General features: G+C 36.0%; 1 protein-coding gene and 1 non-coding gene across 2 annotated transcripts; both read right to left on the bottom strand.

Moving 5' to 3' along the window:
* Nucleotides 1–524: 524 nt before the first annotated feature.
* Nucleotides 525–631, bottom strand: LOC127134066 (small nucleolar RNA R71). Its single transcript, XR_007807842.1, has one exon. It is a non-coding gene; the product is annotated as a small nucleolar RNA R71 (small nucleolar RNA).
* Nucleotides 632–12,442: 11,811 nt separating this feature from the next.
* LOC127126059 (inorganic phosphate transporter 1-4) lies at nucleotides 12,443–14,599 on the bottom strand. The gene is made up of 2 exons (XM_051054908.1): nucleotides 14,465–14,599; nucleotides 12,443–14,268 (listed from the first exon to the last, which is right to left on the bottom strand). Exon 2 carries the CDS (start codon nucleotides 14,212–14,214, stop codon nucleotides 12,598–12,600), a length of 1,617 nt encoding a protein of 538 aa, XP_050910865.1. The 5' UTR covers nucleotides 14,215–14,268; nucleotides 14,465–14,599; the 3' UTR covers nucleotides 12,443–12,597.
* Nucleotides 14,600–21,179: the final 6,580 nt, after the last annotated feature.

Genomic DNA, 21,179 nt, shown 5'->3' with positions numbered 1-21,179 from the left:
TGTTGTTACACAGTCTAGATTAAGGTAACCCTCGCCGGTCAATGTGAAGAACTCGAAGCATTGGAACTTTAGAAGATCCAATAGCTGAACCAGAAAAGTAAGTAAGAGCTCGATTATTGCTCCAACGAATCAAAAGAGCAATGGCTGAAGACCAAATTCGTAGGCCACTCAAAGAGTTTGCCCTACCCTCTAACGAAGAGCCTCATTCGAGTATAGTCAACCCAGCTATTACAGCTAATAACTTTGAATTAAAGTCTGCTTTGTTGCAAATCGTGCAACAGAACCAGTTCGTTGGTCTCCCAACAGAGAACCCAAACCAGCACCTAAAAGTCGTCATTCAACTAGCCGACACACTAAAATGCAATAATGCTGCTCTTGAGGTGATACGTCTACGTTTATTCCCTTTCACCGTTAGAGACAAAGTGAAGTCATGGCTATATTCCATTCCAGCTAATTCCATCACTACTTGGAATGACCTGAAGAAAGTATTCCTTGCTAGATACTTTCCACCTAGTAAGATCGCCGTCCTACGTAACCAAATTACCAGTTTCACTCAACAGGATGGTGAGTCCCTTTTCGACACCTGGGAAAGGTACAAAGATCTATTAAGATCTTGTCCACATCACGGATTAGAACAATGGATAATCATCCACACCTTCTACAATGGACTTCTCTACAACACAAAGATGACTATCGACGCTGTCGTCGGTGGTGCGCTAATGAATAAACCTTATCCCAAGGCATGCACACTCATTGAGGACATGGCTCAAAACCATTACCAATAGGGTACATATCATGTACAAGTAGAGAAGAAAGAGACTAAAGGAGGTATATACGAGGTTAACAACTTCGACCATATGAACATCAAAATGGACGCCCTAACCCAGAAAGTAGAAAGCTTAGTCATAAACCCTACAACTACCGTAGCTGCAGTGCAACCCGAATGCGAAATATGTGGAACACCAAGACACGTGACTGCCGAATGCAGTCTACTAGCTAAAACAAACCCAGACCAGGCCAACTATGCCTAAGGGAACCCCTATTCAAACACTTATAACCCTGGATGGAGGAACCATCCAAACATCTCTAACAAGAATAATAATCCTACTTTTTCCCAAAACTCTTCTCCTCAAAGACCAGCAGGTTTCCAAGCCCAAAGACCCTCACAACCGATACAAACTACACCTCAGAATTCAAACCTTGAGAAGATTATGGAAGATTTTATCACGAGTCAAACTCGACATAATAAAGAATTCATGAACCAAAACGTTCATACTAATGAACTGATTTCACAATTACGAAACAAGGTTGATTATGTGGTGACCCACAACAAGATGCTTGAAACCCAAATCTCTCAAGTAGCCCAACAACAAGCTTCTTAGGCTACTGCAGGAGGATTGTTCCCTGGACAACCTCAACCTAACCCTAAAGGCCATGCTAGTGTTATTTCGCTGCAAAGCGGAGCTCAATATGATGATCCTAAAATTCCAAAACCACTAAAAGAAAATGTTGTGACTACTCCAGAAAAACAAAAAGAGGAACCCACATAACCTGAAAAACAAAGAGAGAAGGATATTAATGATAAGGAGGCAGTGAATGATAACCAAGAAAATCGAACATATGTACCGTCGCCACCCTACATACCACCGATTTCATATCCGCAAAGGCTTAAACATACTAAACAAGACACCCAATACAAGAAGTTAGTGAAAGTAATTTAGAAACTTCACATCGAGATACCCTTCACTGAAGCCATTACCCAAATACCATCATATGCCAAATTCCTAAAAGATATCTTAACAAACAAGCGCAAGCTCGATGATCCCAACCCCTTAGAATGCAATGCAATTGCTGAGAACAATTTAACCAAGAAACAGAAAGATCCTGGAAGCTTTTCAATACCATGTGTTCTAGGAAGACATGTCATAGGCAAAGCACTATTGGACTTAGGAGCAAGCGTAAGTTTGACACCTTTAGCAGTTTGTGAAAGACTAGACCTAAGAGACATGCAACGAACTAGGATATCCTTTTAACTGGCTGATCGATCGATTAAGTACCCGATAGACATATTATAAGATATCCCAGTTAGAATCAGACAACTCTATATCCTTAATGAATTTGTCATAATTGATATTAAAGAGGACAAAGAAATCCTTATCCTTCTAGGTAGGCCATTCTTATCAACTGCTAGAGCCATGATAGATGTAAAAAAAGGTAAGATGACTTTCAAAGTAGGCGCCGAGAAGGTAGAGTTTATCCTATCCAAATTTCTGAAAGCATGCTCCATGGACGACTCTTGTTGTGAAATTGATATCATTGATGAATGCATAAGAGAATTAGATAAGGAGGAGCATATCGAAACAATAAAACTACCTTCGACACTCATAATAGAAGACGATGGGTTTAAGTCAGTTACACCTTACATTGACGATAACCTTAACGAATGCTTAGCACTTACCCCTGATCATATGCCAAGCATTAAAAAACCCACAATAGAGCTTAAGGAACTGCCTAAGAACTTGAGATACAAGTATCTTAATGAAGAACTCAACCATCCAGTTATAGTAAATGCCAACCTTAACAGAGACGAAACCGATCAACTATTAGAGGTCTTAAGAAGATACCTTGCATCTCTAGGCTATACCATCTCCGACTTGAAAGGAATAAGTCCCTTTGTGTACATGCATTAGATTATGCTAGAAGAAGATTCTAAACCTTCTAGAGAACACCAAAGAAGGATAAATCCTATAATAAGTGATGTAGTCAAGAGAGAAGTATTAAAACTTCTAGATGCAGGAATTATCTACCAAATATATGATAGTACATGGGTTAGTCATGTGCACGCGGTATCAAAGAAATGAGGTGTCACGGTCGTACAAAACAGAAAAGGAGAACCAATAGCAAAACGCATAGAAAGAGGATGGCGCATGTGCATAGATTATAGAAGGATGAACAAAGTAACCCGAAAGGATCACTTCCCCTTCCGTTTATTGACCAAATGCTAGAAAGTTTAGGTAGGCACTCTTACTTCTGTTACTTAGGCGGATACTCCGGATTTTTCCAAATCCCTATCCACCCAGATGACCAAGAAAAAACCACCTTCACATGTTCATATGTCACTTTCGCTTATCGACGAATGCCATTCGGACTGTGTAACGCTCCTGCAACCTTCCAACGATGCATGATGTCCATATTCAAAGACTTCCTGGATGAAATCATGGAAGTTTTCATGGATGACTTCTCGGTATGTGGGTCCATTTTTAGAATCTTCCTGGATAACTTAGAGAGAATCCTAGAAAGATACGTACAAGTTAATTTGGTGCTAAACTAGGAGAAATGCCATTTCATGGTAACAGAAGGAACAATCCTAGGACACATAGTATTAAAAAGGGGAATTGAGTTCGATAGAGCTAAGATAGATATAATAGAGAACGTCCAACCACCCAAAACAATTAGAGAAATATGAAGTTTCCTTGGACACGCCGATTTTTACCGACGCTTCATTAAAGATTTCTCCAAGATAACTAAGTCTTTAACCGACCACCTAATGGAAGACGTCGAATTCGCCTTTAATGAAAAAATGTACAGAGGCGTTTAATCTTCTTAAGAAAGAACTAATCTCTTCATCTATTATGCAACCTCCCGATTGGAACTAACCCTTTGAGATTATGTGCGATGCTAGTGATTTCGTTGTAGGCGCTATCTTAGGACAACGAAAGGATAAAAGACTACATGTGATCTATTATGCTAGCAGAACCTTAAATGCAACCCAACTAAATTACACAATAATGGATAAGAAACTCCTAAATGTTGTATTTGCAATAGACAAATTCTGATCCTCCTTAGTTGGAGTTACAATCATCGTATGTACAGATCATGTTGCCATACAATACTTATTGAGCAAAAAAGACATAAAACCTAGACTGATTCGCTGGATCCTTTTATTACAAGAATTTAATTAAGAGATCCGTGATAAGAAAGGGACTAAGAACGTGGTAGCCGACCATCTCTCCAGGTTAGAGTATCTAAAACCTGACCATATCCCTATCAATGATGACTTTGCATATGATAGGCTGATAGCATCAGTCGCCAATTTGATAAGTCAAGAAGAAGCCTTAGATGAGGTAGTGCCAAAAATTGAATCTGCCTGTGTAGTGACAAGTGTACCTTGGTACGCCGACTTCATAAATTTCCTCGCAGCTAATATACTACCTCAGGGATTGACGTACCAACAGAGGAAAAAGTTCTTCCACGACGTGAAACATTTTTATTGGGATGAACCCCTTCTCTTCAAGAGGGGAGCATGCAACATTTTTCTTCGTTGTGTTCCTGAAGAGGAGGCACCAAAAATCATAACTCATTGCCACTCTGCCCCTTATGGAGGGGATGCAATCACATCCAAAACCTGTGCTAAAATCCTCCATGCAGGCCTTTATTGGTCAACTTTATGGCGTGATGTGCATACCTTCATAATTAAATGTGACTGGTGCCAACACACTAGAAACGTATCAAGGCGCAATGAGATGCCCCTAAAGAATATTCAGGAAGTAGAAATCTTTGACGTCCGGGGTATCAATTTTATGGGTCAATTCCCTTCGTCTATGGGAAACAAGTACATACTAATTGTTGTCGACTACATATCAAAATGGATAGAGGTCATCATCTCACCTACCAATGATGCACGAGTGGTAATTATGATGTTTAAGAACTATATATTCCCTAGGTTCGTAACACCTCGCCTAGTTATAAGCGACGATGTGTCTCATTTTATTTCAAGAATTTTTTAAAAACTCTTGAACAAATATGGCGTGAGACATAAAGTAACTACACCCTATCATCCATAAACTAATGGACAAGTAGAAGTATCAAATCGAGAAATAAAAAAAATTCTAGAAAAAACTATTTCACTTTCCAAGAAAGATTGGTCATCTAGACTTCAAGACGCATTGTGGGCTTATAGGACTGCCTATAAAACCCCTATAGGAACAACACCCTTCAATTTAGTCTATGGAAAGTCGTGTCATTTACCCTTCAAACTAGAACATAAAGCCTATTGGGCCATTAAGGCCTTAAACATGGACTATTTAGAAGCTGGAAACAAACAAATATTAGATATCCAGGAATTATAAGAACTCTGACGCGATGCATATGAAAATGCTATAATCTACAAAGAGCGAACAAAAGCATGGCATGACAAGCGTATCACAAGGAAGGAATTTCGTGTAGGCGACATAGTACTTTTATTCAACTCTAGATTACGCCTATTTCCTAGTAAACTATGTTCCAGATGGACCAGACCGTTCGAGGTCACAAGAGTCATACCCTCTGGTGCAGTTGAGATTAAGAGCCAATCGACTGACCTGTTCATGGTTAATGGACAAAGACTAAAACATTACAGCAACGGTGATATACCTACCTATTATTCCTGCCATGACTTAATCGAACTATCATTTGCAACACAAATATCCTGATTACACCATTGTCGAGCTACCGACACTAAACAAAGTGCTGCGTGGGAGGCAACCCACAATTTCATTATCATTTATTTTATATATTTTTGCAGTTTTTTTCCTTTTCTTTGAATAAAGATGATTTATTTTACTCCTACTAACAAGACTAACTTTTAATTGATTACGTTACAAGCCTAACCCAGACTAAATTTGCATACTAATCATTAAGAGATGGAAGGTACTGATAACATGCAAGTTATTTTCAAAAACGAAGCTCACAGAAGACGCTATGAAGTCTTAGCTACAAGAACCATTTCACCATCCAGATACCCTGACTTCCCTAGCTTAATAGCTTTAGGTATCTGCGACAATGCAAAGTATATGTTTAACCAACTCAATTAGGACCGTTTATCTTTGCACAAACGTCCAACCTATAAGAACCTGACATTGGAATTCCTTAGCTCCTACCAATACAGACCTAATGTAGGAATAGATCGTGTCCAGGGCTTTGCTACCTTCCGACTCTTTGGGAAGAAATACTGACTCACACATAATGAGTTATCCAGACTTTTAGCCTTCCAGTGTGATCCCCAAGCCTACACCGAAGTCCTAGTAGGTGATGATATACAAAGGGAACTCGATTTTTCTGGGGTAGAATTACTGAAGATTATCCTCCTGATTATGAAAGAATGAACCCCCATGTAATCCATAACCCTGCCATCAGGTATTTCCAGATGGCTGCGGCCCAGATATTCTTTGGAAAGGCTGAAAATATCGGACCTGTCAGTAAAGAAGAGGTCTTTCTCATATTCAATATTTTTCAATCTCGCTCCGTGCACTCTGCTGCTTTCTTGATGGTAGGTTTAGCCAAAATGATCGCCCAGGTTGTCGAGAAAATTTATGTCGGCGGTATGGTCACCCGTATCGCCATAGCTTTAGGCCTTTGCAACCAAGTTGCGTATCTCGAATCTTTCTATGGTTATAACCTGATCAAAAAGAACCCAATACCTCTAAGATTCCAATCCTTCAAGAACCAGTACACCAATTCACTATCCCAAACCCGTACAGGATGAACGTACATAGTAGAGACAATTGGCGTTACCTTTTAGGAAATCAAGCAGAGTACCAATCATCTGATACTGAAGAAGCCCCCTCATCACCTCTGATTGAACCCATTAACCATGACCCACTTACTGCTGAACTTACTGCCATAAAAATTGATATCTCAACTCTCAGTAACGTTCTACATCACTTCGTGGATTCTATGCAGGAACAGATGTGACACATTTATCAAGAACTCTACTCCATCGGCAGATCTTTAGGCATTGAGGACAATTCTTTGTTCTTGTGTGAGGGAGGAACTTATTCTCACCGCCGTCGTTAAATTTACTTTACTTTTATTCTGCAGCTATTTCACTCATGCGCTTTTGGGCTTTTGCTTATTTTTCTAATCTTCATTGCATGTCTTGATTATTACTTCCCCTGTTTCTAGATAAATTTATTATTTTAGCCATTGCATATGTTGTCGAGTCTTTATGTGTGGTTTTTGCTGGTTATTAATTCTTCCACCTCATGAGCCATACAAAAAAAATCATTTTAAGAAAATAAGTGTTATTTGAAATTTCATGGCTATTAGACTAGTTACGAATAGGTTATAAAGACTTGGGAAAACCCCCAAAAGATCATTATCGTCTTAACACCGTAAGTCTCATAATTATCGAGATCAATTTGGATACTTGTTATGCCACGACCTTGAAATCTCGCCCCTAAATAAGTCTTGAGTAGTTTATCATAGCAGTCAGCACCATCTGGATTACCATCGAGTAAGCGGACCGATGCAAATAGGTGAATGATCCCATGGTAAAAAGAAAGAAAAGAGAAGCAAAAATCTGGAAAGATAAGAAAAAGAAAGAAAAGAATCTTCCTTCTAAGTTAGGTGACCCTCGCCCGGTCATTTAGCATAACGGTTGTGAAACCTCTAAGAACATTGCATATTCATCAGAATTTTTGACATAATATGGATCATGGTCACTAACAGGTTCGGTTTTCGTGTGTGAACGGATAACAAGCTTAATGTGATTGTGGCTGAATGAAAAAGGATGAAACATGACATAATGCGAATTGGTTTGTATAGATAGGAGATTTATGATCACAAACGCGAAATGTGTTGATACAATACCCTTGGTTTACGAGTTAGTACCTATCAATATGACTTTGAATGATTAAAGTATTTAGCCTTGAGCAGTTACAAAGGCACCAATGTTTTCTTCTTCATAAGTGTTTGCTTTAGGGCAAGCAAATGTTCAAGTATGTGGGAGTTTGACAACACCAAATTACACCGTTATTTTGACTCGTTTTATATATGTTTTACTATCATTTTATCTCTATTTCTAGTGTTATGTGGGTACTTTGTCTATATTTCAGGTATTTAACCATATTGGGACCATATGCGAAGAAAGGAAACAATTCGGATGCAAAAAATGAAAAAATAGAAAATTTCACACAAGGCGACCTACATGGCGTTCGCCATGGGGAAAGCCATATGAGAAATGATGTGTCCCACTCACCAATGGGTGGATTGACCAACTTTTCCACACGTTGGGAAAATGGCGTTCACCCCTTTGACATGGCGTTCACCATCCTTTGTGAAAGCCAGGCGGTTAGAAAATGGACTCACTTGGTCTTCCACTCTTCCCATGTTTCCCTATTTTTCCTCCCACGAAATGAGAAAGCTTCACATGATATTTTAGGTTTTAGGAACATTATAAATAGGCTTCAAGCTTCATTTTTAAAGGCATCCATGTTTAGCACAATCTTAAGCACTTAAATTATCGGTCAAAAGTTATAACTCGTCACATCGAGGGGTTATAACACCAGATAGTATTGAGTTTGTACGAAGTTTGAAGCACTTTATTTCCCTGCATTTTAATCTTGCCGCCATTTATATTCCTTTACAAGTCTTCAACAATTTATTTTGTACCAAATTCAAGCCTCCGCTTGGAGGAGATTTTTATTATATTTCGCATTTTATTACAACTTTATTTATTTACTCGCACTCTATTTACCTTGCCTCACACTACTTATTTTACTTACAAGCCTTATTTATTGCACTGTATTGTTTTAAACTACTTTTTTGCAATGTCTACTTCTAAGTTTTAAACTTATGTTTTCATGTTTGTCATAAGCATGTCCAACTAATTTATTGAGGCTGGGAGGTGAGGATCGTCACTTGACGGTACTCTAACTTTTGCTTCTTTAGGATTTCAATTGTGGGTTGTTTTGTTTTTATACAATCTTTCTGAATTTAATTTAATCATTCCCTACGAAAGTAGAGCCGTGAAAACGTCGGGTAAGATCGAACGTCGTCTGACACTAAAGATTAAAATTGGTTATTTTTGGTTATTAAATACTGCGAAAGCACTTTATTATTTACTTAGGAGGTTTAATATTTCTAGAAGATGATTTTAAAACTATTTGCGAATGCGCGCGCCTATAGGGTTAGGACCTGGTCACCTGAGCGGAAGCTAGGGACCCTTTTTATTTAAACTTACCAATCAAAATCACTTTTCAACTAAGTAAATAGTCTAATTCCTTAAAATAGGATTTACTACTTTAATGTAATATGCTTCGGCCATATGCGACAATGGACGGTATAAATTAAGGAGTAAAATCCGGTTCTGAATACGGGAAAACGATAGTTCCTGTTCAATTAAATTCTTTTCAAGGTAGCAAATATTGCCCCGTACAGTAACCTATTAGAAGCAATCAAGAATATTGCTAATTGATGCGAACCACGTTCTAGTATTATTTGTCCGAATTTGTTAAAACTTATTATTTCATCTTGTCCCATTCTTAATTCTTTCACCTTAGATAAACATCGTAACAATTAGAAACAATAGATTTGACTATTGGTCTCTGTGGGATCAATATCTTTTAAAACTACACGATATATTGTACACTTGAAGTTAGTTATTCCGATAGACTCATAAACTCGCGAATAGACCTTTCATATTATCTCAAGTTTATTCAGTCAGTTTCCTCTTTTTGATCATTCATTCTATTGTATATTTCACCTAGGTGTAGCTATTCTTGTTATGATGGTGATAGTTATGGAAACAAAACGTACTTGGATTTGTTTGTACGATACGATTTCCTGACCGAGTAGGGACTCTTGATCCCGACTTCATTTTCTTGGTGTTTGCACACTTATTCCAAAATTTTCCCTCGAAGTATTCAGGAGAGTATAAGCGTTGAATCTAGACCCAGGGTCACACACTCCTTATTCTTTATGATGATCCCTGTCTCATTCTGGTGTGCGATTGAGTTTGAAATTCACTGCACCTCGACCTCCTCTCTTAGCCATGAGTTTTTCCTTATAAATGACGTAATTTAATGCCTTACTCAATAAATCTTTTAAAGTATGGGGTTCCTCGAGCCCCATCTTCTTTTAAAACACAAATTCCTATCTTAGCTCCATTTCAAATATCTAGCATTTCAATCCGTCATCCATGCCCCAAATAGCTACTGCCACTTTCCTGAAGTGGTTAATGAACTCGTGTAAGGTCTCTTTCTTCTCTTGGTTTATCTTACTGAGTATGACCATTGTCGTGGGATTCCTCTTTCGGGGATTGAAGGCTTCACATATATTTCTCAAAGAATTTATACTCCCGTCTAGGAGGATATTGAACCAATTCATTATAGATCTAGTCAAAGTTAGTGAAAAAAGCATGCACTTTACTGTCACATGGGCGTGATAATAGTCTAACATGTTGTCTACGTGCTCAATGTGTTTGTTTGTGTCCCCATTCCCATCATTGCTTTGAAGTTTTAGATTTTTCTCAATTGAATTTAGAATCCTACTATTGAGGATGTGAGCAGACATATGGTTTCTTTTTTGCTCTGGGGCCGAAGCGTCTTCGTCATACCTCTATTTCCTTCAAGGACTAAGGACCTCTAGAGGAGTATGGCTACCGCTTCCCCTTCAGGATCAGGAAGATGAGTCTTGTGACCATGGTGACGATTGTGAGGTGGTGACTTCGGGATTTCTCCTCTTGGAGTAGCTGCCATGATAGAGGCTGACTCGAGAACAGGGGCTTGATTTTTATGGGAGGCCGCCTCTCACACAATACTATTATTTTGTTGGACGTGTTGTAGGCTCTCTTAAATTATAAACAACCTTTCTTCCAAGAATTGTAAATTTTATTTATGCAATACATTGTAAGCACTGTTCAGCAGACCAGTCGCTCTTTGCACCCTGAGGTTAGCTTGTAATAGTTGAAGATTGGGGATCGTTTATTGTTCAGATATCGTAGTTAGTGGCAGAGATCGACAAGAAGGTTCTACGTGATAAAATTTCTATGTGGATCTGAAGAACATGAGAGTTTGAAAGACTCATTGACCGACTTTTTATGGATTAATATCTTGTTGTTAAGGATTAGAAGGATGTGCTACCAAGACAAAAGCGTTCTATATTTGAGGAAGAGGAAGTGAATCTATAACAAATTTAGCAACTACGACGACAGTTTGTCATTGAACAACACGTCCAGAGTCTTTTGATGACACCATGCTTAATGAATATGAAGGAAGGTCTATTGGAAAGAAAGTTGAAATTTGATGAAAAAGACCGAGAAACAGAGATCTGAACTTCGAAGAGAGAAGATATAAATCTCTAGATCATAAGAGATATGAACATGGAGATATGCGAGAACCAAATTTTGTTTCCCACAAATGGAGTCACTATTTCGTGGTGGAGCCAGAATTGTTCGGTGAATGATAAATGTGTGCTTATTACAGTGGACTTGAGCTTTCAGTGCGATAGAGAGGGAGTTGACGTTCAAGTTAGCACTCCAATACTTAAGTCAATGAGAGAATAAGAAGTGATGTGTGAGAAAGAATGGATTTGAATATGTTAAGAGTCCCACATCGGACATTTTATGGCCTGAAGATGTGTTGATAGGCCAGGACAATCTTCATCCTACAAGCCGGTTTTATAGGGGTGAGTTAGGCCCAATCACACATTCTTAAGTTGGTATTAGAGCCTCGTTTAAGATCTATTGGGCACCCACCATTTAGTTTCACGCCCCATACGCAAACCCTGAGCGTGAGAGGGAGTGTTAAGAGTCTCACATCGGACAATCTATAGCCTGAACATGTGTTTATAGGAGAGGACAATCTTCACCCTACAAACCGGTTTTGTAGGGTTAAGTTAGACCCAACCACACATTCTTAAGAGAATACTTGAAAATGACGTGTTTTTCCTCTTAAATAATGAGATCTATTAAAATAGAAAGTGTTGAGTGAGGTGTTGATCCTTGTCAACCGTCTCATTAATTTGGATGACTGACAAAATTCCTAAAAGTAAAACTACGTGCTTAGGGAGAATAGATACCTGCATATTCTTTCGCGCTTGCTATCTTTGTTTTACTATTGTAGGTTTCGTCTTTGGGATTTATGAACTGCCAAAAACAAAAACAATTTTTACGTTTCGTCTTTGGGATTTACGAGCTGCCCAAAACAAAAACAATTTTTAGTTTTAGTTCGACACGTCAATAGTAACATTCATTGATGTTATTTACTATATGAAATATTGAAATAATAACGCCAATTGGTAAAATCATTGAATTGTTGATGGGTGTTGTAGCTTTTAATTTCAACCATTCTTTCATTGTCACAAACATTATGGTTTGCACTACATAACCGACTCATTATTTTGCTTAATTATTTGCTGAAAAGGCTCTACTCACACTAAAGTTGAGATTTTATACCCATCCATCTATTCTAAAGGTTTCTATGTTTATTTTTTCATAATCTACTAGTGCTATATTATTATTATTAGGAGCATATATGGACCATTCATTGCTGAGTCTATTATATCTAAATTTGTATCATTACATTAGTGAAGATTTACACCACTCAGACGGAGAAATAGTGAATAAAATATATAGAAAAAGCACTCACACATTAACATAAATATGAATTTATTTTTTGCTCACTCTTGCATTGATGTTGTTATTATAAAACAGTACAAGTCATATAGTGGCGCCGTTACACCAATTGCACAAAGAGTGATGTGTGTATGGTACCATGTTTAGAGACATTATAGATTCCGCAATGAATGGTCCCTAATAACATACTTAAAAAACAATAACTAAATATGCGTAACAGTGCTGTTGTTAGCATGCGATTGCTCCACATCTTTGCTTCCAACTTCCTCCTCTTCATTCTCACCTGACATCTCTTCCAATGATTTTCCATTTGCCTCTGGCACCAAGAAAGTAAACAAAAATCCCAAAATATTAACCACACCCAACACTATCAATGAATTCTTCACTCCAATACCTGCAGGGTATCCTGCATCTGCTTTACTCTTGTCCTTATTTTGTGCCAAGTACAAGAACCCGAATGCACCAACTATAGCACCGAGCTTTCCGGATGCGGATGATATTCCGTGGCAAGTAGAACGGAATCTAGCCGGAAAAATCTCAGCCGGTACAACAAATGTGGTAGCATTAGGTCCGAAATTTGCAAAGAAGAAGGTCAAAGAATACAATGCCACAAATCCTATTCGGTTATCTTTCTGAGTCCAATGATCATAAGGAATGGCAAGCGCAAACATGAAGACAGTCATAAAGAAAAATCCCATCAATTGAATCGCAAATCTTCCTATCTTGTCAATGAGAGCCACGGTAAACCAGTAGCCTGGAACCGTACTGCAAAGAGCAATAAGTGTTTGAGCTCTCGCAATTTTGTAAACCTCTTCAAGTGCATTCATGGTTTGTGCTGGAGGTATCCAACCAATTGCACTGAAGATATCCTTCTGGAATAGATTTTGGCTATAAAATGCTATATCAAGCAAGAACCAAGTGGATGCTGTACCAAGAAGATGTAGTCCATGACGACTTAAAAATTCTTTTGAGAACAAGCCATATGGTTTAACCTTTGAATGATCCTCTTTCTCTGGTTCCGCTTGAATATCAACCTGTAGAACCTTAGACATGTCTGCTGCTGCTTGTGCCGTGTTCTTAGCTACTAAAGCGGTGTAACGGGCAGTTTCTGGCATCTTCATCCTCCAATAGTAAGTCAATGCAGCTGGGAGTGCTCCTACCATCACTATTATCCTCCAAATGAAGTCTGCTTGTGGAACTGTTGAACCAATTGGATCAACCGCGTAAGACGGAGAATCAAACTTGGCCTTGAATATGGAAGCCATTATGATTGCAAATATACCACCTGCCAAAATTCCAAACCCCTGCATGGCAAAGACTGCAGCAATGAAGGCACCACGAGTCTTCTTATTAGAATATTCTGACATTATGGTAGCCGAAAGAGGATAGTCTCCACCGATACCGAATCCAAGCCAAAAGCGGAAAAAGCAAAGAGTTGTCATGACAGATTCGGGAGTGTGTCCAAAAGAAAGGCCTGAACCAATTGAACATAAAACCATAATCATGAGTGTCATACCATAGACTTTTTTCCTACCCAACTTATCACCAAGCCAACCAAAGAAAAGCTGTCCTGAAAGTGTTCCAATGAAAGCAACCCCATTTACAGCCGCTGATACATTCGGAGGCAATGTTCCCGGCTTCGCTGCACCATCAACATGGTAGTATATACGACCGAGCAACTTGGTAACAAGGGATATGCAGAAGAGATCATATGCATCTGTGAAAAAGCCCATACCAGCTATGATGATTGCTGTGAAATGGTACCATTGTGTTTTTGCCACATCAAGTGCATTTAACACCTGAATTTGGTCCTTTGCCATGACTTTTCTAGTTAAATTCACGGAACTTGTTATATTTCTCTCTTATTGCTTTCCCTGCAAATGTGGAACCAAGAATCAAATTTGATTATTCTAGCGACAACTATTACAAATTTTTAGACTATTTTTAAAAATCATTGTGTGATAGTGACATGATACATGCACAGAATGCGACATGAGATATAGATGATAATGCTATTGTTACTACAAAGAAAAAAATAATGATAGAAAGAGACAAATAAAAAGAGCAAACCATGAAGTGAAAGAAGATATTACTATGTTGCTGTAAGAAGAAACTATAAAGAATGAAATGTGTGTGAAAGAGAAGAAGAGAATGAGAAGATTTTATAGGGTATAGAAAATAGAAGATACAACGGATGAGAAAAACAAATTCTGGTTTGAAACAAAATAAACAAACTCGAGTTTATAACAAAAATATTCAATGGCATATACCCTTCTTATGCCTTTTCAGAAATAATTTCTTCCACCAAACCCTATTGTGCTGGTGCCACCTATTCTTAACGGTTCATTGTGCCTTTTTCATACAAATATGCAATGTTATAATTACTAGTATATATTTGGATTAATTTTTTTTTTTTACTTTTCATATATGGTACCTGTTCTATTTTCTAAAATTAGTCATTATCGATTTTTTCTGTTAACACTATGTAGAAATTCGATTCAACATTGACCCCATTACATTTTTATGAATGCATACTCTAGAGATTTTTATATATATATTTCTTTACTTGCTCATTATATATGGATTTCATTTAATGTATTTTCTATAAATTTCAATTTTTACTTATTAGCAAATTTAAAAGATTTAATGATTTAGTTTTAGAAATTTATTCTAATTTTCTACAAATGTAATTACCGTTGTATATGTAAAATAATTTTTCTTTTTTAAATTGAAATAGAATCTACAACTACTTAACAAAATCTAATTTTCTTGTTTTAGAAATTTGTTCTAATATTTAATAGGCATAAATTTATTTTTAATCCTTTAATTTGGGTGTTTAAATAATTGATTATCTATTACAAAATTAACTATTTGATTTTAACGATCTTTGAAAGATTAGAATAAAATGTTATCCCTAAATCAATATTTTGGTATTTGTGAGGGACAAACACCTTAACATAGTGTGTGAGTAATTTATAAGGGGTTTAACTCTAGTTAATGTTTACAATGGTATAAAAAAATATATTATAATTATATTATTATAAATATAATAACATAATTATAAGAAAATATCATCAATATAATAAAGAAATATATATTTTTAAATTTTATAAAATAAAATTTAAATAAAATTATAAAAATAAAAATATTCTTAATTAAAGGTGAAATAAAAAAATTGTACGTAAAAATAATTTATGATGAAAATTGTTGTTTTTCTAAAATAGAATATATATTACAGTACTAGCAAAATTGTTAACGGTTCATTGTGCCTTTCCACACTAACATGCTACGTAATAATTACTAGTAATTATTTGGATTCAATATATTTTTGTACTTTTTCTATATGATACTATTCCATTTTTTAAAATTATTTATTATCAATTTTTTTCTATTAATAATATATAAAAGTTCAATTCAACATTGACCCCTTTACATTTTTATGAATGCATACTCTAGGTAGAGATTTCTTTATATATATTTCTTTATTTGCTCATTATATATGAATTTCATATAATGTTTTTTTTATAAATTTCAATTTTTAATTATTTACAAATTTAAAAGATTTAATTTTTAGTTTCAAAAATCTATTCTAATATTCCACAAACCTAATTACTGTTATATATGTAAAATTATTTTTCTTTTCTAAAATTGAAATGGACACAACAAATTAACAAAATCTAATTTTCTTGTTTTAGAAATTTGTTCTAATATTTAATAAATGTATTTTTTTTAACATATATATATATATATATATATATATATATATATATATATATATATATATATATATATATATATATATATATATATATCAAAATCCTCTTCATAAAACAAAGCATCACAAATTATTTGCTAGGGGTCAGCCACGTCGATGTTTGTTTTGAGCTAAGCCCTTAAAAATATATATATATATATATATATATATATATATATATATATATATATATATATATATATATATATATATATATATATTTTGATATTTGGGAGGGACAAAACGCATAGTGCAATGTGTCAATGATTTGTTTGGATTAAATCCTTAACAAATACATATATATTTTGGTATTTGTGTGGGGATTAACCCCTAAAAAATATCAGATCATTTGTAAGGGGATTAACCCCTGATTAATGTTTACAATATTGTATAATTATATTATTATAAATATAATAATTTAATTATAATAATATATCATCAATATAATAAATAAATATTTATTTTTAAATTTTGTAAAATAAAATTTAAATAAAATAAAAAAATAAAAAAATTCGGTGAAATAAACATAAACCGTATATCCACCAAAGTAAAAATAATTCATAGTTAAAATTGTTGTTTTTCTAAAATAGAATATATATTATCTGTTTATAGAGTGAATAATATTGAGTAAATAAAATAAGGCTTCTTACTTATGTGAATTAGACACATGATTCCTTAATATCAACATCGTGTCGTTATTGTTTAATGTATAGTCAATAGCATTTATGTATTAATTATAGGCTATAATATTGTGTTTACATATTCAGTGTGTAACCATCAATACTAGCTTAATTGTAGGATCATGTCTTCCCTTCTCATCTATATATAGGTGTATGTTACTGATCAATAGAATCATCATAAGTTTATACATATTATAATTCTTCACTTGGTATCAGAGCGTTGTTTCCAAAAGGCTCGTGATCCAATTAAAAACCATGGCATCCGTTGCAAATAGAAACAACAAAAATGATCTTCCATCAACTATCTTTGTCAAGTTGGATAAAGATAATTTCCCATTGTGACAGTCCTTAGTCTTGTCCATCATCAGAGGCTGCAGACTTGAAGGATACATGCTAGGGACAAAGGAGTGTCCTGAGTAATATGTCACAAATTCAGATTCATGCAAGAAGCCGAATCCTTCGTTTGAAGATTGGCAAGCTTATGACCAACAACTTCTAGGTTGGTTAAAGAACTCCATGACTGCAGATATTGCAACACAACTTTTGCACTGTGAAAATTCAAAGCAACTTTGGGAGGAGGCCCAAAGTCTAGCTGGAGCACATACAAGGTCTAGAATCACCTACCTGAAGTCAGAATTCCATAGTACCAGGAAAGGTGAAATGAAAATACATGATTATTTGTCCAAGATGAAAAATCTTGCTGATAAACTCAAATTGGCAGGAAATCCAAATCTCAACTCATATCTAATCATTCAAACACTGAATGTATTGGATTCTGAGTACAATCCTGTAGTGGTAAAGCTCTTTGATCAAATCAATCTCAGTTGGATTGATTTACAATCTCAATTGCTGAGTTTTGAGAGTAGAATTGAGCAGCTTAATTCCTTTAACAACTTAACTTTCAATGCATCAGCAAATGCTGCAAACAAGACTAATTACAAAGTAAACTGGAGAAACAATAGACTTGGCTTCCATCGCTCAAATGGAAATTAGAGAGGCTTAAAATCGAGAGGTTAGAGAGGAGGCAGAGGTAGAGGCAGTTTCTCTAAACCTACCTGTCAAGTATGCTCAAAGACTGGTCACACAGCAGTGTAGTGCTTCTATAGGTTTGACAAAACCTACTCCGGATCAAATCACTCAGCAGAAAAGGAAGAGAAATCTGCATTCCTAGCATCACAAGGAACCAATCAAGAATATGAGTGGTACTTTGATAGTGGAGCAATCAATCATGTGACACGTCAAATTGAAAAATTCCAAGAAATAAATGAACATCATGGTAAGAACTCTCTGATTATTGGAAATGGTGAGCAACTAGAAATTATAGCCACAAACTCTTCCAAACTCAAGTCACTTAATCTACATGATATACTATATGTGCTTAGCATTACCAAAAATCTATTAAGTGTATCTAAATTGGCTTCTGACAATAACATTCTTGTTGAGTTTAATAATAATTGTTGTTTTGTGAAGGACAAGTTGACATGGAAGGAAGTACTAAAAGGAATACTTAAAGATGGATTATACCAGCTCTCACTGTCAGGGAGAGCTGTCATAGAAGAATTGGTCACCCAAACAACAACACATTATACAAAGTCTTGAAAAATTGTAATCTCAAAGTATCACCTAGTGATCACTTTAGTTTTTATGAGGCCTGTCAATATGGAAAAATGCACCTTTTACCCTTTAAGTCTTCTTTATCTCATGCTAAGGAACCACTTGAGTTGGTTCACACTAATGTATGTGGCCCTGCACCAATAATGTCATCTTCTGGTTTCAAATATTATGTGCATTTTGTTGATGATTTTAGTAGGTTCACTTGGATTTATCCTTTAAAACAAAAGTCTGAAACTGTGCAAGCTTTCATTCAATTTAAAGCCTTGGGTGAAAATCAATACAATAAGAGAATTCAAGTAACTCAGTGTGATGGTGGTGGTGAATACAAACAAGTGCAGAGACTTGCAATAGAATCTGGCATATGTTTTAGAATGTCTTGTCCTTATACCTCTCAGCAAAATGGAAGAGCTGAGAGAAAACACAGACACATAGCCGAGTTTGGTTTAACTCTGCTTGCACAAGCTCAAATGCCATTCCAATATTGGTGGGAAGGATTCTCCACTGCAATATACCTGATAAATAGACTTCCATCTCAAGTTACCCAAAATGAGACCCCCTACTCACTCATGCTTCTTAAGGAATCTGACTATTAGCTCTTAAAACCCTTTGGTTGTACTTGTTATCCATGCCTCAAACCCTATAATCAACACAGGATGCAATTTCATACAACCATATATGTGTTATTAGGCTATAGTAACTCTCACAAAGGGTATAGATGTCTCAATTCCCATGGCAGGATCTTCATATCAGGACATGTTATTTTCAATGAAGATCACTTCCTAGCCCATGATGGGTTTCTCAATATAAGAGGTCCTCTAAAAACAACTAACAATCCATCATTCTCTTTTCCCTTGTGCCCTGCAGGTAATCCTATCACTAATGCAATCCCTGAAGGAGACATCTCAGATGAAGTGAACTCAGCTGACTCATAAATTGAGCAACAATCACAAGATGACAACAATGCCACAGAAGTTGACAATAATATCACAGAATAATCAGAAGATATTGTACTAGATGATGCAACTCATCCAGAGATACAACCTGACACAACCCGGCAAATTACATGTGAAGCAAGCAATGCATGCATCATACAAACCAGAAGCAAGCCAGACATTCACTAGCCAAAGCTTCCTTACATTGGTTTAGCTGAGACCTACAAAGATACAATGGAACCTACAAATGCCAAGGATGCTCTCTCAAGGCCCTTATGGAAGGAAGTAATGCAAAAGGAGTTTTAAGCACTCATGTCTAACAAAACTTGGACCCTAGTCCCTTATCAAGATGAAGAAAACATAGTTGACTAAAAATGGGTTGTCAAGACCAAATACAAGTCAGATGGTACCATAGAAAGGAGAAAAGCTAGGCTAGTCGCCAAAGGATTTCAATAAACAGCTGGCATTTATTATTAAGAAACCTTCAGCCCTGTAGTCAAAGCTAGCACTGTCAATATCATTCTTTCAATTGCAGTCTATCTCAACTAGGAAGTCAGGCAACTAGACATTAACAATGCTTTCCTAAATGGATATCTCAAGGAAACATCGTTCATGCATCAACCTGAAGGATTTATTGATCCACCCAGGCCTAATCACATATGCAGGCTATCTAAAGCAATCTATGGACTGAAGCAAGTACCAAGAGCTTGGTTTGATAGTGATAACGCGAAAATACATCGTATATTTGCCTTGATTTACACTCAAAAATCGTAACACTTTCATTTATATTCCGATTATTCCGCAAGTGTTCGAGTTATTTTTGCATGTATTTCAATCCCCATGCTTAAATGAGCAAAGTATAGAAAAGGAAGGAAAAGAAGAAGAAACAAAAAAGAAAGCAGCAGAAAAATAGAAAAACAGAGACTACAAACTTTGTGCATGTGACGACCGTCACTAAGCCTGTGACGACCGTCACAGGCCATCACGAACGTCATGCGGCCAAAATCAGCGCTTTGAAACTGTCAACAGAAGTGATCCAACAGGCCCTAAATTCTCGTTCCTCAGCCACTTTCCCGTGGATTTCTCACTCAACCAAGTCATCCTTGTTTCTCTCAACTACCATGACCTAATGGGGGATATAAAAGGATGGAAGTTGGAAACCTACAGGATGCTTAATTTTTCTCTCTGAAGCCAACTTTGAAGACCTTTTTCTCTCTGCATTTTTTCATAGCAATTCTATTTTGTCTTTTATTTTTCTTCAGCAACATTATTTTCTTTTACCGTTCAGAGCTTTGTGTCATACCCCAATTTTGACCCTCATTCAATAAATCAATACAATCATATTAACATCTACATCATCTACACATTATAGCATACATTGCATCTCGTATAATACCTAAAATGTCAGCCCGAATGAACTTTCAACTCTACAGGCAGACCGATGGAATTAATTTTTGAATGTGCGTCAAATCAGCGGAGAAAAAAACTTCCAAATCAAGCTTGCAGACATCCGTTTTATTAATCTACGTTTCGCGTAGTTTAGCCTGATGTGCTTGATTTATTTTTCGGCTAATTTTCCGGTCATAATTTGATTCGTCTGAGCGTTTAAACCGGTAATTTTTTATTTCAAAAGTTAACAAAAACCTGTATGTTTCCAAGAGATTTATTTCGTGTTGATCATTTTGGTACAATCAGTTTAATTTTTCGAGCATTTTCGTACCCAAAATTTATTCATCTTGAGTGATTTTATTTTTATTTCTTTGTCAAAAAGTTTATAATAATTAATTAGAATTTTTTATGTTTTT

Source organism: Lathyrus oleraceus, chromosome 3 (genome assembly GCF_024323335.1).
Source record: "Lathyrus oleraceus cultivar Zhongwan6 chromosome 3, CAAS_Psat_ZW6_1.0, whole genome shotgun sequence".
In the NCBI taxonomy this organism is placed as follows: domain Eukaryota; kingdom Viridiplantae; phylum Streptophyta; class Magnoliopsida; order Fabales; family Fabaceae; genus Lathyrus; species Lathyrus oleraceus.
Note: the sequence above shows the minus strand (reverse complement) of the source record. Positions and strands in the feature narration are given on the sequence as shown.